We start from the raw sequence: 21,761 nt of genomic DNA on the forward strand, positions 1-21,761 counted from the left end.
CACTGGTGTGACTTGGAGCGGATGTTGCAGCTAGGAGGAGGGTGGTCCTTGTACACCATAATATCTGACTAGAGCTCGCTGCTTTGTACTAGACCTGAGAAGTTCCTTGTCACACAGTCTGGAAAACATCCTCAGATCCTCCAAGTCAGAGTGGACTGTTTTTTTCATCCTATTCTGTCATTCCTAGACCTGAGCTCAGGAGCAGAAGTGTGACAGGTGGAGCCACACGAGGCTGGATTAAACATTAACGCAGCTGCCACCATTACCCCGAGCAAGCTGCAAAGCTAGCTGGTAGCCCCGGCTAAGGAGCTGGTGACCAGTGACCATGGCTCCCTTTGCCCAGGTCTTGGCTGAATTGGGCAGCTTTGGTCACTTCCAGGTGCAGCTGCTGATACTGCTGAGTGTGCCCAGCTTCCTGACTGCCTTCTACATGTTCACCCCGGCCTTCATGGTCCTGGACAAGGGCCCCTATTGTTCAGTGACCTGGGTCAGGAATCAGACTCTGAACCTGAGCACGGTTGAGCAGCTGGCCTTGAGCTTGCCCCTGGATGCTGCCGGCAGTCCCGAGCCCTGCCTCGTGTTCCAGTTGCCCCCTGATGGTGCCAGCCTGGAGGACGTCCTCAGCCACAGCTTCAATGAGACACAGCTTTGCGAGGCGGGCGGGGTCTATCCCGAAGGCAGGCCCTTGTCCATAGAGAATGAGGTAAGGCCGCACGTCAGTCCGACTTTCTCAGTGTTTTGAGTCAGTCAGCTGCTCTGCGTGCCACTCCACCCCCCCCCCCACCCCCCCACCCCCGTCTCTGGAGTGACCGCCTCTGAAGCCGCCGCTCCGGCCCGGGCCTGAATGGCCTTTGTCACGCCTGTTTCGCCTCTCTCCTCTGCCTGTCGGCCCATCTACCTCTCCATCCATTCCCTTTGTCTGGGGTGTTTGTCCGTCTGTCCATTCTTCTCTCTGTTTCTATCTGTCCCTTTGCCTGTCTGCCCCATGGCCTTCTTTCCTGTCTGTCCTGTCAGCTGTTCTCGTACCTTTCTCTTTCCTAGGTTTGCATCTGCCTTCCCATTTGCCTTTGTCTTTCAGCCCATTCCGTGTATCTGCCCACTTACCCGTCTACCTTGCTTAACTAATCTTGCAGTCCTTCCCCTTCCCTGCCCACTCGTCTACCTTCCTGCTTGCTTGCCTTGGACTCCCTGCCTTCAGCCTTTCTTTCTAAATCTCTTCCTGCCTGCCTGCCTGCCTCTGAGATGCTGGAGGCCATGCAGAACTCTAGGACTTGTCCTGCACGTATCTGAACAGTTGCTTCTGCTAACGCTGTTCTCTTAGGAGGGGCCCCAGCAGATCAGTAGAAAGACTTTTCCACTCCAGCCACCTCAGAGCAAGAAGGCTTGCTTCCCAGACAGTAGGGCGGAGCACAGAATAGGGAGATGATTTGGCAAGGGCAACACACATACTTCACACTGAACCTGGGACTGTCATTCAGGGTATCCGGCAGCCTGAGGGTATGTCGTCCTGCCTTCTTCCTCATCTTACCACTCAGTCCACCCCACAGAGGGAGTAGGTCACCTTGAACTCTGCTAGCCCCTGGATCTAGCCCAGCCTGGGTTTGTCTGATCCTCAGTGCCCCTTCCTTCATCTCCCCAGTGTTTCACCGATGGTAGGTCTGACCATCATCCTTAGATGCTGTGTCTACCTCTAAAGGTGCTCATAAACCCTCTGCCCATCTAGCCAAGTGTCATCATCCTTATAACCGAGGCAGACTTCCAGAGTGCTCAGAGCCAACCCTAGCTCTTCTTCACAGCCTTTGCTGGACTGTTCATGGAATTATTATCCAACCAACAGCGCCTGAGTTCTCAATATGTGAGGCACAGTCAGAATAGAGGCACCCTGTTCACCTCTGAGAAGACCTGGACTCCTAGTAGAGGGACAAAGGCTCAATGAACTCTGAGGCTAGAATTCACTTCTTCCTGGGGAGAGAATGGGCAGGCAGCTCCCTGAAGGAGTTGGTGTGTGAGCTGGGTGCCCAGGGACCAGAAGAAGGTTAATAGGGGAAAGGAGAAAGCCTTCGTAGACAGAGAATAGAAAAAGAAAGGCCTGGTAACAGGAAGACGGTGATGTGTCAGGAACTTGGGTTTGCCTGGGCTACGGGTGGGCAGGTTTTATGGGACGAAAAGGATGTTCTCAAGGACTAAGGGCCTCTCTCTCCTCAGTCACCGACTTAGTCTTTGCTACCCCTGGTGTTGGACCTTGGCCCTCTGGCCCTTCCCTAACATGCTTCCATGGACCCACCCTCCCAAGGATTGCAGCTCCCAAGTGAATGTACGCTTTTGGTACTTTGTGGCCCGAACTACATGACAACCCCAAACTCGGTTCCAGAGTGGAGCTACCTTGTGTGAGGTGTCCATCTTGGCTTCCAGTCTACAAGCAGGGCTAGAAGCTACACTACAAGCTACGCTGAATCTGGGGACTTCTCTGAGCTGATATCCCAAGTTTCATTTATAACCAGCAGCTTCATATGCAAAGTGAAATACAGATAATCCAGATTTGAGAAGGAAAAAAAAAAATTTCCTTATGAATTGTGTGCTAGTGAATGACAGAGTACATATCTCCTTCTCAGCCTACCTGTCCAACGTTTCCTGGGTTTCCATCCTTGGTAAAAGAAAATGACTCCCAGCCCTGTCCACACAAACCTCTGAACATGGAGGTTACTGGACCGTCAGTGAATAGCAAAAACAGTGTGGTCTGTCCTGGAGCCACAGAAGGAAGGCGCGCGAAGCAGAGAGAATAGCCGTTTCTAGGGTCTGGAGCATGAAAGCGCCCGGCCTGTGTGAGCAGCGCTGACATAGAAAGGAGGACTGGGAAGAGACAAGAGCCAACTCTTAGAGTCTCAGATACCAGTGCCAAGGAGTTGGGACTTTCTTCCAGAGACCAGTGGGAGCCATTGATGGTTTGGAACAGTGGAAGTGAGACTTGATGGGTTGTGCTCCAAGAAATGGGGTGGTATTCTGCAGCCCACCGTGACAGGCCCCAGACAGAACTGTCCACCGTCGGCATTAGGGCTGGGGAGGTTGACACCTGGTGTCCCAAGTTGGAGCCCTCTTCGTCTCTGTTCCATCTGCAACTATGACACCAGCACGTGAACTGGGGTTGGTCTTGGCACCTCTCCAAGCCTCTCTCTTCTGCCAAACAGAGGGAATAATAAGCCTACATGGGAGTTAGAGAATTTGATAAGATAGGATTAATGAATGGTGTCCACTGAGCAGAGAAGGCAGCCTTGGTGGAGCCCCATGGCTTGGCACTCACATCTTCAGAGCATGAAGGGCCCTTGTATCTGAGATGCCTATATCACCAGCTATATGCTTCATGGGCCTCATGAAGCTGTGTTAGTACAGCCTCAGCTGAGCTGACTTAGCACAGCCACTTTCCTACCTATGTTGTATGTGTTAATTGCTTTTATCCTACCAGGTGGTACTAAGGAATCTGTTCATCTTCATTTGTACATGGGAAATCCAAGACACCAGAGGATCAGCTAACAAAGTCACACAGAATGAATGACTCAGAAGACCTTTATTCATAATTTTTTATTTTATACAATATCTAACTACAGAGGCAATCTGTGATGGCTAGACAAAAAGCAAACCAGATAGAACTGGGTGGAACAACAAGTTCCAAGCACCCGGTCCTGCCACACTTCATTCTCAGAAGCAATCCATTCATCATTTGATGATCACTTAAAACTCTTACAAAATTAACAGTCGTCCTTCAAGACAGATGTAGGAGCAAAATATTATCTCCTGAATTAGTTAATTTTTAGCTTACGATTAGGTAACTCATGGAAATTGGCTTCTCGGCTAACTGAAGGTATTGATTGGTTCCTTCTTTCATTCATTCACTCATCCTTTCACTCAGGAAACATTACCTTAGCTTTCCCTTAGTTTCACTCCCTGTCCAGGGCAGCAAAGATGTCTGATCTTACTGCCATCCAGCTGTCCAACTCTAGGACCTAGGACTAGCTGCTGAACCTATATATAGTAAGTCAAGGATTGTTGCTAGAATTATGTGAGATGATGCATGTGAAACGTTTGGTATAGTACCCAATCCAGAGTAAGCACTCAGCAAGCATTAATATTGTGAAGCTGTCTCCATGAGCTTTGAAGGAGAGCTCATCTGCCATCATCCCCCTGCACACACTCGAGTGTGGAGCTGAGAGGTGTGCAGGGGGCACAGAACTTCCTTGAGGGGCCCACAGACGGGGGTCAGTCACATGCCATTGTTGTATGTGCACGTTGCTGTGGACATGTGTACTTGATTTGTATGGACACCCATACTGTCTTCACTTGGATTTCCAGTCTGTCTGTCAGGTTCTGTGAGTCTCCAGGTGGGCTGTCTCCCCTCCCATCGCCATGTGTGTGTGTGTGTGTACAGGTTTCATGTTCCTGCATCCTAATCTCTTTCCTCAAGGGATGTGTGAGGGCTCCTTAGGATTCTGATTGCCCGAGAATGATGGGAGTTTCAGGGGGATTTTGCAGTCAGTTTGGAAAACTCTGAAAGGCCCAAGCAGGTCACAGGGGTGCCATGGTTACAGGGAAGAGGCCCCATTTGTCAGGAAGAAGCAGTTAGTGACTGTCAGGGGTTCCTAAACTGTGCATCCATAGTGGGTTGATAATTTTATATGGTATCTCCAGGCCAAAAAAAGTACCTAGAAGTTCCAGTTTGATCCTTGATTGAAGAACTAAGACACCTCATGCCATGCAGTAGGGTAAAAAAAAAAAAAAGAAAACCACCAACAGCAAAAATAAAACAGAAACAAAACAACTTAAGAATTTATGTACTTAAAAAAAAAAGAATTTATGTACTAACATCTCAGTAGCTGTTTAAAAAAAAAGAGTATGTATATATATATACACAAATCAAAAGAAAACATTTAAATTTCATGCTCAAGTAAGTGCAGTTACTTCCTAATAGGATATATTGGAAACCACACATCTCAGTCCTTGAACCCTGTGAGTTTCACATGGTTCTTGCTTTTTCCACAGCACTTGCCAAAAACACAACCTCACACAGATCACTGAAAAGAATTGCGTGAACCATCTGGAGCTGGCAATTTGAAATGAAACAGATGTTGACTGTCACTATTTCCTCTTACACTTCTAAGTATCGTGTCGTGCACTCTGAGTTCACAAAGCTGCTGCCCTGGGGTACCTTGATCCCCAGTTTGGGACCCTGCCCCACTTCTGTCCTGAGAGGTTTGTCATGTGTGGGCTAGCTGATAAAAGGACTTGCCTCAGCTACCCCTGAACTCACATCTGCCTGTGTCTACCTCATTTTAACATAGTCTGTGGTTGGAAGCATCTGAAGGAAACCTCCCAGTCGGTATATGTGGCTGGGCCCCTCATTGGGGCACTCATCTTCGGGCCCCCCTGCAACTGCTAAGAACCTTGACCAGTTCCGCCGACCCAGCTTGCTCTTGGATCCTGGCCCAGGGTCTAGTTCTCCCCAGGGCCCCACTCACCAGTCTCCAGGTAAGGCCCTGTCCGCCTGCAATGGGACTCCCGGCTGGGGCCGTGCACCCTCCCACAGACAGAGCACCCAGCAAAGAGCTTGGGGCTGGGTCTCCCTTCCTCCTTCCCCTCAGATAGATTCACTCCTCGACCTGCCCCTTTGCAGCCCCAGGATCGGCCACACGGCCACTCTCCTGGCGCAGCTGCTCCTCTTCCCCATCCTCGGCGTGAGCGCAGCCTCTGTGCCCAGCTTTGGGCTCTACACGGTCCTGTGCTTTTCTGTGGCCGCAGCCGTCGCTGGATATACCTTCAGCAATGTCACCCTACGTGAGTATCTGGGCCCTGAAGCCATCAGCTGCAGAGCAAGGCCATGGGGCCTGCGTGGCCACACTCCCACAGTGCCTGGGGGGCCCAGTCAGCTCCCTCCGTGCACCTAATGGGATGGCACTGACATGCCCTGAACTGGACTGGGACCACAGCCCCTGACCTGGTGGCATCTCACTTTGGCAGGGAGTGATAGGGTGGGGTCCGGCCCAGCCTCAGCCTCTGCCTGCTTCCAGTTACGGAGTGGGTGGGGCCCTGGTGGAGGATCCAGGCTGTGGTCCTGGCACAGTGCGCCTTCTCCCTGGGGCAGGTGGCTCTTGCAGGACTTGCCTACGGCATCCGGAACTGAAGACTCTTCCAGATTGCTGGTACTGCACCTGTCTTTCTGCTCTTCTACTTCTGGTGAGGAGATATTTCCCAGGCAAACTACCTCTTGGCTGGTAGTGCATGCAGAGAGGTGTCTGGGAGAAGGAGCCAATGAGGCCTGTAGGGTGTGTGTGTGCTAGGACAGCGGGGAGTGCAGGCCCCGAGGTCACAGCCATTCCTGACCCACAGGGCCCTGCCAGAATCTGCATGGTGGCTCCTTACCTGGGGGAAGGGAGAGGAGGCCAAACAACTGATCCAGAAAGTAGCCTTAGTCAACAGGCGCAAACTCTCCTCTGAGCTCCTAAGCCAGATACTTGCAGCACTGGGCCAGCCCTGCCTGATGGGACCACACAGACCGGCCTGCCTGGCCCCTCATTCTGCACATCCCTCCCAGCTGGCCCCAGAGAAGACCAGCCCCGCAGGGAATGCCCTAGATCTGTTCCAACACCCTCAGCTCTGGAAGGAGACCCTGATTCTCTTCTACATCTGGTGAGTGGACTCAGGGCCCACGGCCCTCCCTGAGGCCTAAACTAAAAGGCTGCCAGGTCTCTGTGGGTGGTGGCTGTCTGGGTACCACTGGGTCTCTTGCTGGCTGTGCTTCTGTCTCCTGTTGTGACTGCTGGCCAAGGCAGTCCCTCTTTCTGAGTGTGCTGGGGATCTCATCACCTGGCACTGGGAGCACTCTGGAACTCTGAAGGTTGGTGAACAGCCTGGTATTCTATGGCCTGGGCCTCAGGGTGGGGGATTTTGGCCTGAATATCTACCTGACACAGTCAACCTTTGGAGCAGTCGAGGTGCCTGCCTGCTACTGCAGCATCCTTATAATGGAATGGATGGGCCGCAGGTAGAGTCAGTCAGGGATTCTGGTTCTGGGTGGCCTCGTGCGTATCACCATCATCTTCGTTCCAGCAGATACCAGGGCCTCTGCCCACACCCCCCGTGCTACCGAGACCCCTTGTTTCCTTTTCAGGAGTGAGGGCTTCCCTGGGGCTTGGGTGCACACGGGGTGAGGAGTGTGGGAGGGCAGGGACAGGGCCCAGGGGGCGGGTCTGGCCACTCTCCATGTGGCCAGCAGCCACACCATATCTGGCTGGTCTGGCAGCCTCCACCATATCTGCCTGTGGTGCTCGTTGTGCTGGCTCTGGTGGGGAAGTTTGCCTTGGTGGCTGGATGAACTCTGCTGAGCTCTTCCCCACTGTCATCAGGTAAGGGCGGCGGGTGCAACCCTGGCTCCTCTGTTCCTGAGACCCTCATTTTGACCATCCCGCCTCCACCCTCCCTGCTGTTCCCCACAGAACTTATAGAACTTACAGGACTGGCTCTAGGGCAGCAGGGCTGGATGGGGTCCAGAGCTGGCTGAGGTCAGGGGAGCGCAGAGGGCAGTGGAGGGCAGATACACCAGGGGCCATAGTCTGGCCTTGTCAGGACTAAATGCAGTGTGAGTCCAGGTTTGATGAATGGCTCAGAAGGAAGTCTCCAGTGGGAGTGGGGGGTGGTCAGGAGATGCCGCCTTTGATCGGAGACTGGATAGGTGGGCAGGAGTGCAGCCGGCAAACAGAAAGGTCTGGAGGTGGGAGAAGCAGGCCACATAGTAGGACTAGGAGAAGTGCAGGTTGATGGGGCAGGAAGGCTGTGTGGACTTGAGGAAGCCTGGAGACCCTCCACATCTGGGGAGACCAGATGAGACATCAGGGCTTTCCAAGGACGTGAGCTGGGGTGGAACTGTGGGAGGAGCTGAGGTGGACCCAGGGGAGGCTGGGTCCACTCAGCTTCTGCTGGCCTTCCCGCAGGCAGATGGGCATGGGGCTGGTGAGCATCTTCTCAAGGATCAGGGGCATCCTCATGCCACTCATGAGCCTGCTGGGCAAGTATCATGCATCCGTGTTCGTGCTCGTCTACGGCAGCCTCCCCATTGGGGCCAGCTTACTCTGCCCTGCTGCCAGACCCCGAAGGACACCATCGATGACCTGGAGCAAGAATCCTGACCACGATGAGGTGCTTGCTCTCTCTGAAGCCCAGGACCTCATATCAGTGGCCCCTGTCCTAGAAGGCCAGGTCTCTACTTTACCACTTGTCCATTGTTGCAGAGGGAGCCCTCACGATTCCCATACTTTGGGGAGGAGGTGGAGAGGCATGGAATGAGTTTCTAGATAGCTAATGATGACCTTCTGCTTCCTCCAGCTCTCTGAAGGCAGTGTTCTCAGAAAAGGATTTGGAGGCCTCAGGAAGTATCTCCAGCCCAGGGGTAGCCTTTAGAGCAGCACGTAGCTCTGTGACTGTGTCTCCAAAGCTAGACTGGCAGCATCAGAGAGCTGCTTAAACACTCCCCTGTAAATGGCTGGACCTGTGAGCACCACCAACCTTGCTAATGGAGGCACTATCCCATGAGCTGGCCCCAGAGCCAGCCACCCACTGCCTGGCCCAATCTCAGAAGCATCCGAGATGGGCCTCCCTCCTTTCAAAGCCATGCTCATCCCCAAAGCCCCACCCCCAGTACCCTGTTCTGAATTAGAGTCTTGGGTGTGTCTTGGGTTTAACTTGTCCTCTGACACTCTTTGGGGATATGGCTCCTCAGATCCCCTCCATCTGGGATTCCCCCTGTCCTGAAAACATAGCCAAGCCCAGAACAGGACAGCCGTGTAGGGCCTCTCCCAGCCCTTGAAGTCATGGACCAATCCAGGCAGGTGGACAAAGGGGAGTTTGCAATTCCTCCAGTGGCTGGACCAGGCCTGAATGGATAAGGTGGGACCCACAGGACATTTGATCTAGCTGAGAGGAGACTGATTCCGTCAGAATCAAAGCTTCAGGGTCGCCTTCTCTTCAGAGCTTCTCCTTCACCTGCCCTTCACTCGGGACCAGTGGCGGGGAGAGGCAGGACGTGGTTCTGTCCCTCTCTAGGCCCCTCTTTCCTTTCATTCTCTGCAGCTCTGGCTCTTGCAGAGCCCGGGCAGGGTAAGGGAAGGGGGCAGAAGTCTTCTTACTTGGTGGCCACTAGTGTTGGTTCTTTTGGGACTTGCAGTGATTAATCATTAGTCAGTGGCCCTGGGAGGCTCCTAAAATTAGGCTTTCTTCAAGAATATTCAGGGGTTCTCAGTGATCACCCCAGCACTCTGCGATGCTCCTTAGTATGAACAACATGCTGGCAAATGACTCCTTGGAACTTCATCTCCTGCCCCCTCCCTGTGGATGCCCACATAATATCTCTTAGGCTGGCCTCCCTTACAAGACAGTCCAACTAGCGCAACCATAGCAGCACATTAGCCCCACTGTCCGCCTTCTTTCTGCTTACACCCCAAGACCTGGTGACGGGTACAGAGCATCATATTTGTGACAGTCTCTTCTCTGAATCTAGTCACCAGCACCTCCTGAGTCTTTAGCAGCACCTTGTATTCCTACCAGCTTTTCAAGTCAGCTTGTGGCTGTTTCTCAGGTCTACTCTGCTTGTCCCCCTTCCTCTTACCCCCTACCAGATAGTTTCTCAACCTCCTCTCAAAGAAAGAAAAAGCCATCCTATGACCACTCCTCAAATTTGCCAGCAAGAAAACTTTAACCTACGCTCCCTCCTCCCCTGGGTGGGGATCTGGGAGCAGCTGAGGGGAGGGTCTGTTCCTCCCCTGCCTTTCCTCTCCATTCTTTCTCCTCAGGCCTGGGGATTGGGGGTGAGCAAGTGGTGCCTGGAAGGATGGGAGTTTCCCACAATGGGGGTGGAGCCATCATGGGGGAGGCCGGTGCTCTGGGTGTTGGGCACAGTCTGCATGAAGGAATGGGGCTGGCTGGTGTGGAGATTTTCCCAGTCTGCCTTGCACCTTCTGCCCCTGGAGCCTATGGCCAGGTGTGCACCAGTGGTAGAATGCTGCTCCCCCTCATCCTACCCAACCCTGGGACCTCCCCACCCCATTGTGACACTGCTCCCTGGACACCATGGAACCCAAGGGTTCTGCTTCCGAGGGTCCAGCTGGGCCCGGACTGTGGTCAGGTGGGCCCTGGCTTTGGCTTGTGGTCCTGTCTCTAGGGAGGAAGGGCCGGGAGGGTGTGAGGGTTTCAATTATGATGGCACCCAGCAATTGCGGGGCTGCATTCTCAGTATAGATGCTGATAGGAGCCTGCTGGACCCTGTTCGACTGTGGGAAGTCTGTGGAAGGAGCAGGCTGCCCTCCCAGGAACCGTGAGTTCTAAGCTGTGGCATCTGGCCATTTCCTTGCTCAGAAAGGGGGCTGCTCCTGGCAGTGCCTCCCTGTCCCAGGCCTCAGTTCCCTCTTTTTATGTTGGGAACCAGTTGCTGAGGCCTGTCCACCTGGTGGGAGACCTTTGGGAACAAGTGCTTCAGGTTCTTGCAGACTGTCAGGCCCCTGTTGGGCATTCAGGTGATGCTCGGGGGACACTGAAGGGCACTCTACCAGAGAAGCTGGCTCCAGGCCCCAAATCACATCTTTGTGAGCAAAACAAAGGTTCTCTCCGTCCCTCCCTCCTTCACTCCCCTCTTTCCCTCTCCCTAGGAAGTCTCTTCTATCGTGTGAAACCCTCTCCAGCCTTACACACGTACGCACTCTGCTAGTTTTCTGTTGCTGTTGTGACAGATTACCACAAACTTACTGGCTTTCAACAACACAGATGTATTATAGTCTTGCAGGTCAGAAGGCCAAAATAGGCCTTACTTGGCTAAAATTAGGTGTCACAGGGCTGTATTCCTTTCCGGAGGCTCTAGTGGGGAATGTAGTTGCTTGCCTCTTCCAGCCTCTTGAGACTGCCCACAATTCCTTGGCTAATGTTCCCTTGTATCTACAAATCCAGCAATGGCTGGTCAAATCTTGAGAGATATAACTGAAGTTTGCTCATTTTCACTGCTGTATGGCAGGCCGTTAGAGAAATATATGACAGTTTATCCATTCCTCTCTTGATGGGGCTTTTGGGCTCTTTTCCCCCCCTCTCATATTTGGAATGTATTATCAAGAACGTCTTGATACTCTTCTTGGATCATGTGTACAAATGTTTACCCAGAGTATACAAGTGGGAATAGAACTGCTGGGTCATGAGGTGTGAGGTTGGGGCTTCCCTGGTAGCTCTGCAGTAAAGAATCCACCTGCCAATATAGGAGATACAGGAGACACGGGTTTGATCCCTGGGTGGGGAAGATGCCCTGGAGGAGGAAATAGCACCCCACTCCAGTATTCTTGCTGGGAAACCCCATGGACAGAGGAGCCTGGAGGGCTACAGTCCATGGGGTCACACAGAGCTGGACACAACAAACACACACTCAAGGTGTGAGGATATTCAGCTCTACGAGACAATGCTAAATTGTTTTCCAAAATGGAACCATGAATACTCCTGCCTGAAATGTAAGAAAGATGGATATTGGGTATTGTCAGACTTCTTAAATTTTCTCAAGCAAAGTGTAAATTATGGCCTTGATTTGCATTTCCCTTATTATTAAAGAGATTGAGCATCTCTTCATATGTTTGTTTAAATTTTCTCTTATTGAAAAACCCATTCATGTCTTTTGGCCATTTTTCTATTGTCTTTATTATTGATTTGTGGCCTCTTTACACATTCTTGATCCATTTCCCCCCCCCCCGCCCCCCACCTGATGCATGTTTGTTATATATTCTCCCAGTTGTGTGATTTTTTTTTTAACTTCACGATTCATTTTTGAGTAGTCAAATTTATAATTTAAAGGTTTTTAAAAATTATTGTACTTATTTATTTTTGGCTCTGCTGGGTCGTCATTGCTACGTATGGGCTTTCTGTAGCTGTGGAGAGTGGGGGCTGCTCTCTAATTGCAGTGTGGGATTCTCACTGTGGTGGCCTCTCTCGTGGCGCACAGGCTCTAGGCACATGGACTTCAGTAATTGCAGCCCAGCGACTCATTGGTTGTGGCCCAAGGGCTGTCAAGTATATTGGCTTGTTGTTGCCCTTCAGTCACTAAGTCGCGAGAAATTTAAGAAGCAATTCCATCTACCATTGCATCAAAAAGAAAAAAATATCTAGGAATAAACCTATCTAAGGAGACAAAAGACCTGTACTCTGAAAACTATATTGCTGATGAAAAAAACTGAAGACATAAACAGATGGAAAGATATACCATGTTCATAGATTGGAAGAATCAGTATTGTCAAAATGAGTATACTACCCAAGGCAAGCTACAGATTCAATATAATCCCTATCAAATGACCAATGGCATTTTTCACAGAACTAGAACAAAAATATCTCAAAATTTGTATGGAGACACAAAAGACCCCACCAAATAGCCAAAGCAATCTTGAAAATGAAAAATGGAGCTACAGGAATCAGGCTTCCTGACTTCAGACTGTACTACCAAGCTACAGTCATCAGAACAGTATGATATTGGCACAAAAATAGAAATATAAATCAATGGAACAGGATAGAAAACTCAGAAATAAATATATATATGTGTGTGTGTGTGTGTATGTATGTATGTATATATATATATATATAAAGGACTCCATCTAGCTAGTTCATACATCCATTACCTACCTATTTATTTATTATGATTTTTCATGAGAAATTTATGTTCTGCTGTCTTAGCAGATTTCAATTATGCAATGTAGTGTTATCCACTATAGCCACATGTTTTTACATTATATCCTCAGACCTATTCATCTTATAATAGAAAGTAATTATTCTTTTAACAACCTCTTTCTTTTCTCCCACTCCCAGAAATCACTTTCCCTTTGTTTTCACTAGTCTGACTCTTTTTTTAAAAAAATTCTATATATAAGTGATAACCCTGTGGTATTTGTCCTTCTCTATCTGTTGACTAGTGTTAAGGCCCCCGAGATCCATCCATATTGTCACAAATGACAGGATTTTCCTTTTCTTCTCATGGCTAAGTAGTATTTCATTGTGTGAAATGAAATATACCATGTTATCTGTATCCATTCATCCATTGATGGACACAGTGTTTCCATATCTGGCTGTTTTTGTTCACTGTTTGCATTTCTGTCTTAACTGTATAATCTTTTTCCTTTATTTGGGTTTGTTCTTTTCTATTTTCTCTTATGAAGAGCATTTAGTTCTTTAATTTTCAGTCTTTCTGATTTTCTATTATAAAGCAAGTTAAAATTATACATTTTCCAGAGTACCACTTTTTATATCACCCATAAGTTTGATATGAATGGTATAAAGTTTTATAATTTTCACTTATAAGCATTTGTATTATTATCACTCAGTTTTTTCATATTGTAAAATTTTTCATTATCTCTTCTTTGACTTCTGAGATATTCAAAGTTTTTATTAACTTAAAATATGTATTCATAAAATTTTAGAAAAATATATGTATATTACATGTGCATGGATTAGAAGAAGACTCAATATTAAGATGTCAATTCTTCCCAAACTAATCTATAGATTCAATATACTCTCAATCAAAAGCACAGCAAACTGTTTTGCAGATATCAGCAAACTGATTCTAAAGTTCAGATGGAAAGACAAAAGACCTATTAATAGATATTCAACACAGTAATAAGAAATAACAAAGTTGGAGGCTTTTAAGACCTGATTTTAAGACTTCCTGTAAAGTTTTCCATAATTAAAATACATGGTATTGGCAAAAGAATAGATACACAGAAACATGAAGAGAACAGGCAAGTCCAGAAATAGGCCTGCATAAATATAGTTAACTGGTCAAGGGAAAAAGGCAATCCAGTGGAGAAAGGATGGTCTTTTCAACAATGGTATTGGAATAACTGGATGACCATATGCAAAAATACAGAGTAAAAAATATTAATGTAAACACAGATCTTGTACTCTTTATTAAAATTAACTCCAAATGGTCATAGACACAAAACTATATAAAACTTCTAGAAGACAAACTAGGAGAAAATCTAAAAGGTTTGGCAGTGAATTACTAGATACAACAGCAAAAGCAAAATCTATGAAAGAAAAAACTGATAAGTTGGACTTTATTAAAACAAACTTCTGCTCTGCAAAAGATGCTGTTAAGAGAATAAAAAGGCAAGCCACAGGCTGGAGAAAATATTTGCAAAGCATATCTAATAAAAGGTTTGTATCCAAAATATACAAGTAATCCAAAGCTCAACAATGAGGAAGTAACCATCCCAATTTTTTTTAATGGGCAAAGAAGATACATGGTGGCAAATAAGCATATGAAAAGATACTCAACATTATTTGACATTGTAGATGCGTGCTAAGTTGTTTCCATCATGTCTGATTCTTTGCGATGCCAGGCTCCTCTGTCCATGGAATTCTCCAGGCAAGAATACTGGATTGTGTTGCCGTGCCCTCCTCCAGGGGATCTTACTGACCCACTGGCAGGCAGGTTCTTCACCACTAACGCTACCAGGCAAGCCCTATTTGTCATTGGGGAATTGCAGTTTAAAAGAATGAAAAAAGAACACATCTATTATTACGGCTAAAGTCCAATAAACCATTATCAGGCAAGAATGCAATACAACAAGAATTTTCATTCATTGCTGGTAGGAGTGCAAAATAGTACAGCCACATTGGAACAGTTTCCAATTTCTTACAAAGCTAAACATAGTTTTACCATATGACCCAACATTTGTGTTCCTAGGTATTTACACAACCTATTTGAAAATTATGTCCACAGAAAACCCTGCATGCAAATATTTATAGCAGCTTTATTCACGACAGCCAAACACTGGAAACAACTGAGATATCCCTCAATAATACATAAATGAAAAAACAAACTGTAGTACATGTGTATACTGAAAACTAATATTCACTGATTAAAAAAAAAAAACCAACAAGCTATTAGGCCATGAAAAAGTGTAAATGACCCTTCAGTGCATACTGCTGAGTGAAAGAAGCCAGTCTGTAAAGGCTATATATGCTATAATTCCACATCTATGACACTGCAGAGAAAGCAAGATATACCATAAAAAAGATTAGTGGTTGGGAGAGGTTTGAGAGGAGAGAGGAGGGTTTAATAAGTGGAGAACAGATTCTTTTAGGGCAGTGAGACGTCTGTCTGATACTCATGGTGGATACATGACTCCACACATTTGTCAAAACCCAAAGAACTTTACAGCCCAAAGAATGAGCTATACCATATACAAATTTTTAAAAAATTATTTAAAAGCTGGAGGGATCCCAGGATGGAATGCAGACTGTGATGGATTAATGTAACTTTAAACTGTTTGTTAGTGATTTCTAATTTAATTACATCATAGTCAGAAGATGGGACTTCCCTGGTGGTTCAACAGTAAAGAATCTGCTTGCCAATGCAGGAGAGGCAGCTTCGATCCCTGGGTTAGGAAGAGACCCCGGAGAAGGAAATGCCTACCCATTCGAGTATTCTTCCCTGGGAAATCCATGGACAGAGAAGCCTGGAGGGCTACAGTCCATGGGGTCGCAGAGAGTCAGACACGGTTTAGTGACTAAAACAACAACAGTCAGAAGATAGATCTAGGACTTCCCTGGTGATCCAGTGGTTAAGACTCCACTCTCCCACTGCAGGGGACCTGGGTTCAATCCCTGATCCTGGTCAGGATGATCCCATATGCTACACAGCTAGCCAAAAAGAAAAAAAAAAAAAGGTCTATATGATGCCCATTCTTTGAAAAGATGTAGAAGCTCTATACAGTGAGCAAAAACAAGGCTAGGAGCTGACTGTGGCTCAGATCATGAACTCCTTCTTGCCAAATTCAGACTTAAATTGAAGAAAGTAGTGAAAACCACTAGATGATTCAGGTATGACCTAAATCAAATCCCTTACGATTATACAGTGGAAGTGCCAAGTAGACTTAAGGGATTAGATCTGATAGACAGACTGCCTGAAGAACAGGCAGAGGTTTGTGGCATTGTACAGGGGACAGTGATCAAGACCATCCCCAAGAAAAAGAAATGCAAAAAAGCAAAATGGTTGTCTGAAGATGCCTTGCAAATAGCTGAGAAAAGAAGAGAAGCAAAAGGCAAAGGGGAAAAGGAAAGATATGCATATTTGAATGCAGAGTTCCAAAGAATAGCAAGGAGAGATAAGAAAGCCTTCCTCAGTGATCAGTGCAAAGAAATAGAGGAAAACAATAGAATGGGAAAGACTAGAGATCTCTTCAAGAAAATTAAAGATACCAAAGGAACATTTTATGCAAAGATGGGCTCAATAAAGGACTGAAATGGTAGGAACCTAACAGAAGCAGAAGATATTAAGAAGAGGTAGCAAGAATACACAGAACTGTACAAAAAGGATCTTCATGACCCAGATAATCACGATGGTGTGATCACTCACCTAGAGCCAGACATCCTGGAATGTGAAGTCAAGTGGGCCTTAGGAAGCATCACTATGAACAAAGCTAGTGGAGGGGATGGAATTCCAGGTGAGCTATTTCATATCCTAAAAGATGATGCTGTTAAAGTGCTGCACTCAATATGCCAGCAAATTTGGAAAACTCAGCAGTGGCCACAGGACTGGAAAAGGTCAGTTTTCATTCCAATCCCAAAGAAGGGCAATGCCAAAGAATGTTCAAACGACTGCACAATTGCACTCATCTCACACGCTAGCTAAGTAATGCTCAGAATTCTCCAAGCCAGGCTTCAACGGTACATGAACTATGAACTTCCAGATGTTCAAGCTAGATTTAGAAAAGGCAGAGGAACCAGAGATCAAATTGCCAATGTCTGTTGGATCATAGAAAAAGCAAGAGAATTTCAGAAAAACATATACTTCTGCTTTATTGATTAAGCCAACGCCACTGACTGTGTAGATCACAACAAACTGTGGAAAATTCTTAAAGAGATGGGAATCCCAGACCACCTGACCTGCCTCCTGAGAAATCTGCATGCATGTCAAGAAGCAGCGGATAGAACCGGACATGGAACAACAGACTGGTTCCAAATCGGGAAAGGAGTACATCAAAGCTGTATATTGTCACCCTGCTTATTTAACTTATATGCAGAGCACATCATGTGAAATGCTGGACTGGATGAAGCACAAGCTGGAATCAAGATTGCTGGGTGGGGACTTCTCTGGTGGTCCGGTGGCTAGGACTCTGCTCCCAATGCAGGGGGCCCAGGTTCAATCCCTGGTCAGGGAACTAGATCCCGCATACTGCAACAAAGACCCAACACAGCCAAATAAAAAATAAATAAAAATAAATAAATAAACTTACTATTAAAAAAAGATTGCTGGGTGAATTATCAATAATCTCAGATATGAAGATGGCACCACCCTTATGGCAGAAAGTGAAGAAGGAACTTAAGAGACTCTTGATGAAAGTGAAAGAGGACAGTGAAAAAGTTGGCTTAAAACTCAGCATTCAGAAAACTAAGATCATGGCATCTGGTCCCATCACTTCACAGCAAATAAGGGGAAACAGTGGAAACAGTGACACACTTTACTTTTTTGGGCTCCAAAATCACTGCAGATGGTGACTGCAGCCATGAAATTAGAAGACACTTGCTCCTGGAAAGAAAAGCTATGACCAACCTAGAAAGCATATTAAAAAGCAGAGACATTACTTTGCCGACAAAGGTCTGTCTAGTCAAAGCTATGGTTTTTCCAGTAGTCATGTATGAATGTGAGAGTTGGGCTACAAAGAAAGCTGAGAGCTGAAGAATTGATGCTTTTGAACTGTGGTGTTGGAGAAGACTCTTGAGTGTCCCTTGGACAGCAAGATCCAACCAGTCCATCCTAAAGGAGATCAGTCCTGAATATTCATTGGAAGGACTGATGCTGAAGCTGAAACTCCAATACTTTGGCCACCTGATGCAAAGAACTGACTCATTGGAAAATACCTTGATGCTGCGAACGATTGAGGGCAGGAGGAGAAGGGGACGACAGAGGATGAGATGGTTGGATGGCATCACCGACTTGATGCACATGAGTTTGGGCAAGCTCCACGAATTGGTCATGGACAGGGAAGCCTGTCATGCTGCAGTCCATGGGGTCACAAAGAGTCGGACACAACTGAGCGACTGAACTGATTTTTTGAAATCTGTCGAGGCTTGCTTTATTGCCTAGTGCATGATCAAATTTTGCAAATGCTCTGAGTAGGCTTGAGAAAAATATGCATTCTCTAGTTGTTAGATGAAGAATTGTATAAATGGTCATTAGTTTAAGCTTGTTATATTATTAATCTATGTCTTTGCCAAGTTTTTTTGTTTCTTTTTTTTTTGCCAAGTTTTTGACCCCTTGAAAAAGGTACATTAGAATTTCTCCATATGATATTGGAGCTGTCAGTTTCTCCTGTGAGTTATACTCATTATTGTTTTATATATTTGAAGATATTTATTGGGTTCATATATATTTATTTTTTGGTATACTGAATCTTTTGTCTTTAGATAATGAATCTCTCTATTCTAAATGATACTTTATGGGTTTTTTTGTAATAGTATAGCTAAGTTATATTTCTTTTGATTACTGTTGGCCTAATATAACTTTTACATCCTTTAACTCTCAGCCTTTCATGACTGTATGCTTTAAGTGTACCTTCTTATAGAGTGGGCTTTCCTTGTAGCTCAGCTGGAAAAGAATCCACCTGCAATGCAGGATACCCAGGTTCGATCCCTGGGTTGGGAAGATCCCCTGGAGATGGGAACAACTACCCATTCCAGTATTCCTGCCTGGAGAATTCCATGGACAGAGGATCATGAAGGACTACAGTCCATGGGGACACAACTGAGCAACTCTCACTTTTGCAGAATGACCATTTGTCATCAAAATAAAGACAACTGTGGGAGGGAAAGGGGGCACTATGATTTATTACAGAAGCATAAAGACAGAAAATGGGTATGTTCTGGGAAAATGGGGAAATATTGGCTGCCCTGTTTAAAAACAGCATATTAATTTGATTTTTAGAAAGCTGAAACCAACTATATATATTTTTTTTAATGACCATTCTTTTTGGACTTTGTGGTTTTCATTATTTACTTATTTGGCCGTGTCAGTTCTTAGTTGCATCATGTGGGGTCTTTGTTATAACCCTTGAGGGCTTCTCTTGTTATGGCATGTGGGATCCTCGTTTCCCAGCCAGGGATCGAACCCATGGAACCCATGTCTCTGCATTACTAACCAGTGATAATCAATGTACTTTGATTCATTCTTCCAATCACATTTATTGAAATCCACTTTTTCTACATTTCTTTTTTCTTTTCTTTGCTTTTTCTGGACTGAGGTTTGGGTTTTGTTTGTTCCTTTAGTCTATCTTTTTATTTATTTTTTTTCTTTTTATTTTTTAGTCTATCTTTTTACACTACTCTTTCCTAGCTATATTATTATAGTGGTCATCCCTATAATTTTTATCAAATGCAAATGTAACTTTGAGGCACTTCCCTGGCAGTCCAGTGGTTAAGACGCTGAGATTCCACTGCAGGGAACACGTGTTTGATTCTTGGTTGGGGAACTAAGATCCTGAAAGCCAGGCAGCACAGCCAAAAAAAAAAAGTAACTTTTAAATGTTGGCATCTTTCTCCTGTACCTTGAACAATAGAAAAATTTTAAGATAACCTAGGTTCTGATCATACCTATCCTAATATATATTTTTGCTACCCACCATTTTATCTTGTATTTTAATTCCACAATTGAACAGAGCTTTTACTATTTAATGCAATGAATATCTGATTGCTCACCACTGCATCTCAGGTTGTCCTGACATAATTTTCTTCCTCCTAATCCTTTGTTTTTTTTTTCCCCAATGGTTTAAGACCTATTTATTAATGAGTTCCTCTTTTACACAGTTTCTGAACTCCTTTTTCACTATACTGTATATCCCTGCTCCAAACTATTCTCTTTTTTTGGCCATGCTACACAGCTTTCAGGATGATAGTTCCCAGATCAGGGATTGAACCCAGGTTCTTGGCAGTGAACACTCAAGAGTCTTAACCACTAGGCTGCCTGGCAGTTTCCACCAAAACCATTTGCTTGACTTTTGTATTATTTAAAGATTTTGCATTTTCATATACATTTTGTTTTATTTAGCACATCCTCCTCCTTATCCTTTAGAAGTGCCATCAGATGTGTTGCTGCCTCAACATTTGACTATAACTGTATTTTACTCTACTTCTTGACAGATAATTTTGTTGAGTAAACAGTTTTAGGTTGGCTGTTATTTCCTGTCAACATGTTGAAGATACTCTTCACTCTTCCTGGTTTCCTTGTTGCTTAACAACTTGTGTTTCTTTTAAAGAAAAGAAGAGTCAAAAATCTTAAACAGTGATTCTTCAACATTATAAAGCTATTTAAAACAGTAATTAAAGTAGTGGTAACATTTCACCCTTATAAAAATGTAACAGGCAGATATACATAAGTTCAGCAGCTAAGAAGAGCAGGAATGTAAACATGAAACTTCATAGTGTTTTGTTAGGTAACCCAGGGTGGCCACAACCCTCTGTAGATGGAATAGAGTAACTACAAATGAAGCTGGGAGAGTAGGCTGGGAAAAAAGGAGAAAAATATAACAAGCTTCAAATCACAACTTGGATCTCAATGGTTCAAATGTCTTATCTTACACAAAAAGGATTTTGTCAGTTTTAGTATAAAATTCCTCCAAAAAGAAAGTAAAAAAAATTCTCCCAATATATTGTCCACAACTTTTGTTTCTTAACAGAAGACTGTTTGTTCATGATGTGTCTTCTTTCTGTTGTTGGCTATGAGGGCTACTCCATTTCTTCTAAGGGATTCCTGCCCACAGTAGTAGATATAATGGTCATCTGAGTTAAATTCGCCCATTCCAGTCCATTTTAGTTCCCTGATTCCTAAAATGTCAATGTTCACCCTTGCCATCTCCTGTTTGACCACTTTCAATTTACCTTGATTCATTGACCTAACATTCCATGTTCCTATGCAACACTGTTCTTTATCACATCAGACTTTACTCCAATCACCAGTCACATCCAGAACTGGGCATTGTTCTGCTGTTGGCTCCATCTCTTCATTCTTTCTGGAGTTATTTCTCCACTCTTCTCCAGTAGCATATTGGACATCTACTAACCTGGGGAGTTCATCTTTCAGTGTCATATCTTTTTGCCTTTTCATACTGTTCATGGGGTTCTCAAGGCAAGAATACTGAAGTGGTTTGCTGGGAGAAATATCAATAACCTCACATGTGCAGATGACCACCCTTATGGCAGAAAGTGAAGAAGAACTAAAGAGCCTCTTGATGAAAGTGAAAGAGGACAGTGAAAAAGTTGGCTTAAAACTCAACATTCAGAAAACTAAGATCATGGCATCCAGTCCCATCACTTCATAGCAAATAGATGGCAAAACAATGGAAACAGTGACAGACTTTATTTTGGAGGACTCCAAAATCACTGCAGATGGTGACTGCAGCCATGAAACTAAGACACTTGCTCCTTGGAAGAAAAGCTATGACCAACCTAGAAAGCATATTAAAAAGCAGAGACATTACTTTGCCGACAAAGGTCTGTCTAGTTAAAGCAATGGTTTTTCCAGTAGTCATGTATGGATGTGAGAGTTGGAATATAAAGAAGGCTGAGTGCTGAAGAATTGATGCTTTTGAACTGTGGTGTTGGAGAAGACTCTTGAGTGTCCCTTGGACAGCAAGGAGATCAAACCAGTCAATCCTAAAAGAAAGCAGTCCTGAATATTCATTGGAAGGACTGATGCTGAAGCTGAAACTCCA

At 45.6% G+C, this 21,761-nt stretch overlaps 2 protein-coding genes across 5 annotated transcripts in view; both read left to right on the forward strand.

Annotated features, from left to right (window-relative positions):
* SLC22A13 (solute carrier family 22 member 13) lies at positions 1–8,506 on the forward strand. The gene is given in 11 exon segments (XM_070456152.1): positions 1–703; positions 5,321–5,421; positions 5,666–5,823; positions 6,057–6,222; positions 6,376–6,502; positions 6,581–6,675; positions 6,884–7,098; positions 7,299–7,352; positions 7,355–7,391; positions 7,977–8,317; positions 8,358–8,506. Coding segments are annotated over 11 exon segments (1,821 nt in total). The 5' UTR covers positions 1–325.
* Positions 6,591–21,761, forward strand: part of SLC22A14 (solute carrier family 22 member 14) — a 29,065-nt gene continuing 13,894 nt past the window's right edge. Inside the window, exon 1 of one of the 4 annotated variants that reach the window (XM_070455428.1) lies at positions 6,591–6,675. Coding sequence is in view for 3 of the 4 variants with exons in the window: in XM_070455429.1 (XP_070311530.1) it covers positions 10,276–10,351 (76 nt within the window). In the remaining variant the exon portion in view is untranslated. Of the gene's footprint in view, positions 6,676–9,581; positions 10,352–21,761 lie in introns of those variants that run through there. The other 3 variants (XM_070455427.1, XM_070455429.1, XM_070455426.1) reach the window with 3 other exon arrangements.

The sequence above is a fragment of the Odocoileus virginianus genome, chromosome 26 (genome assembly GCF_023699985.2).
Source record: "Odocoileus virginianus isolate 20LAN1187 ecotype Illinois chromosome 26, Ovbor_1.2, whole genome shotgun sequence".
In the NCBI taxonomy this organism is placed as follows: Eukaryota; Metazoa; Chordata; class Mammalia; order Artiodactyla; family Cervidae; genus Odocoileus; species Odocoileus virginianus.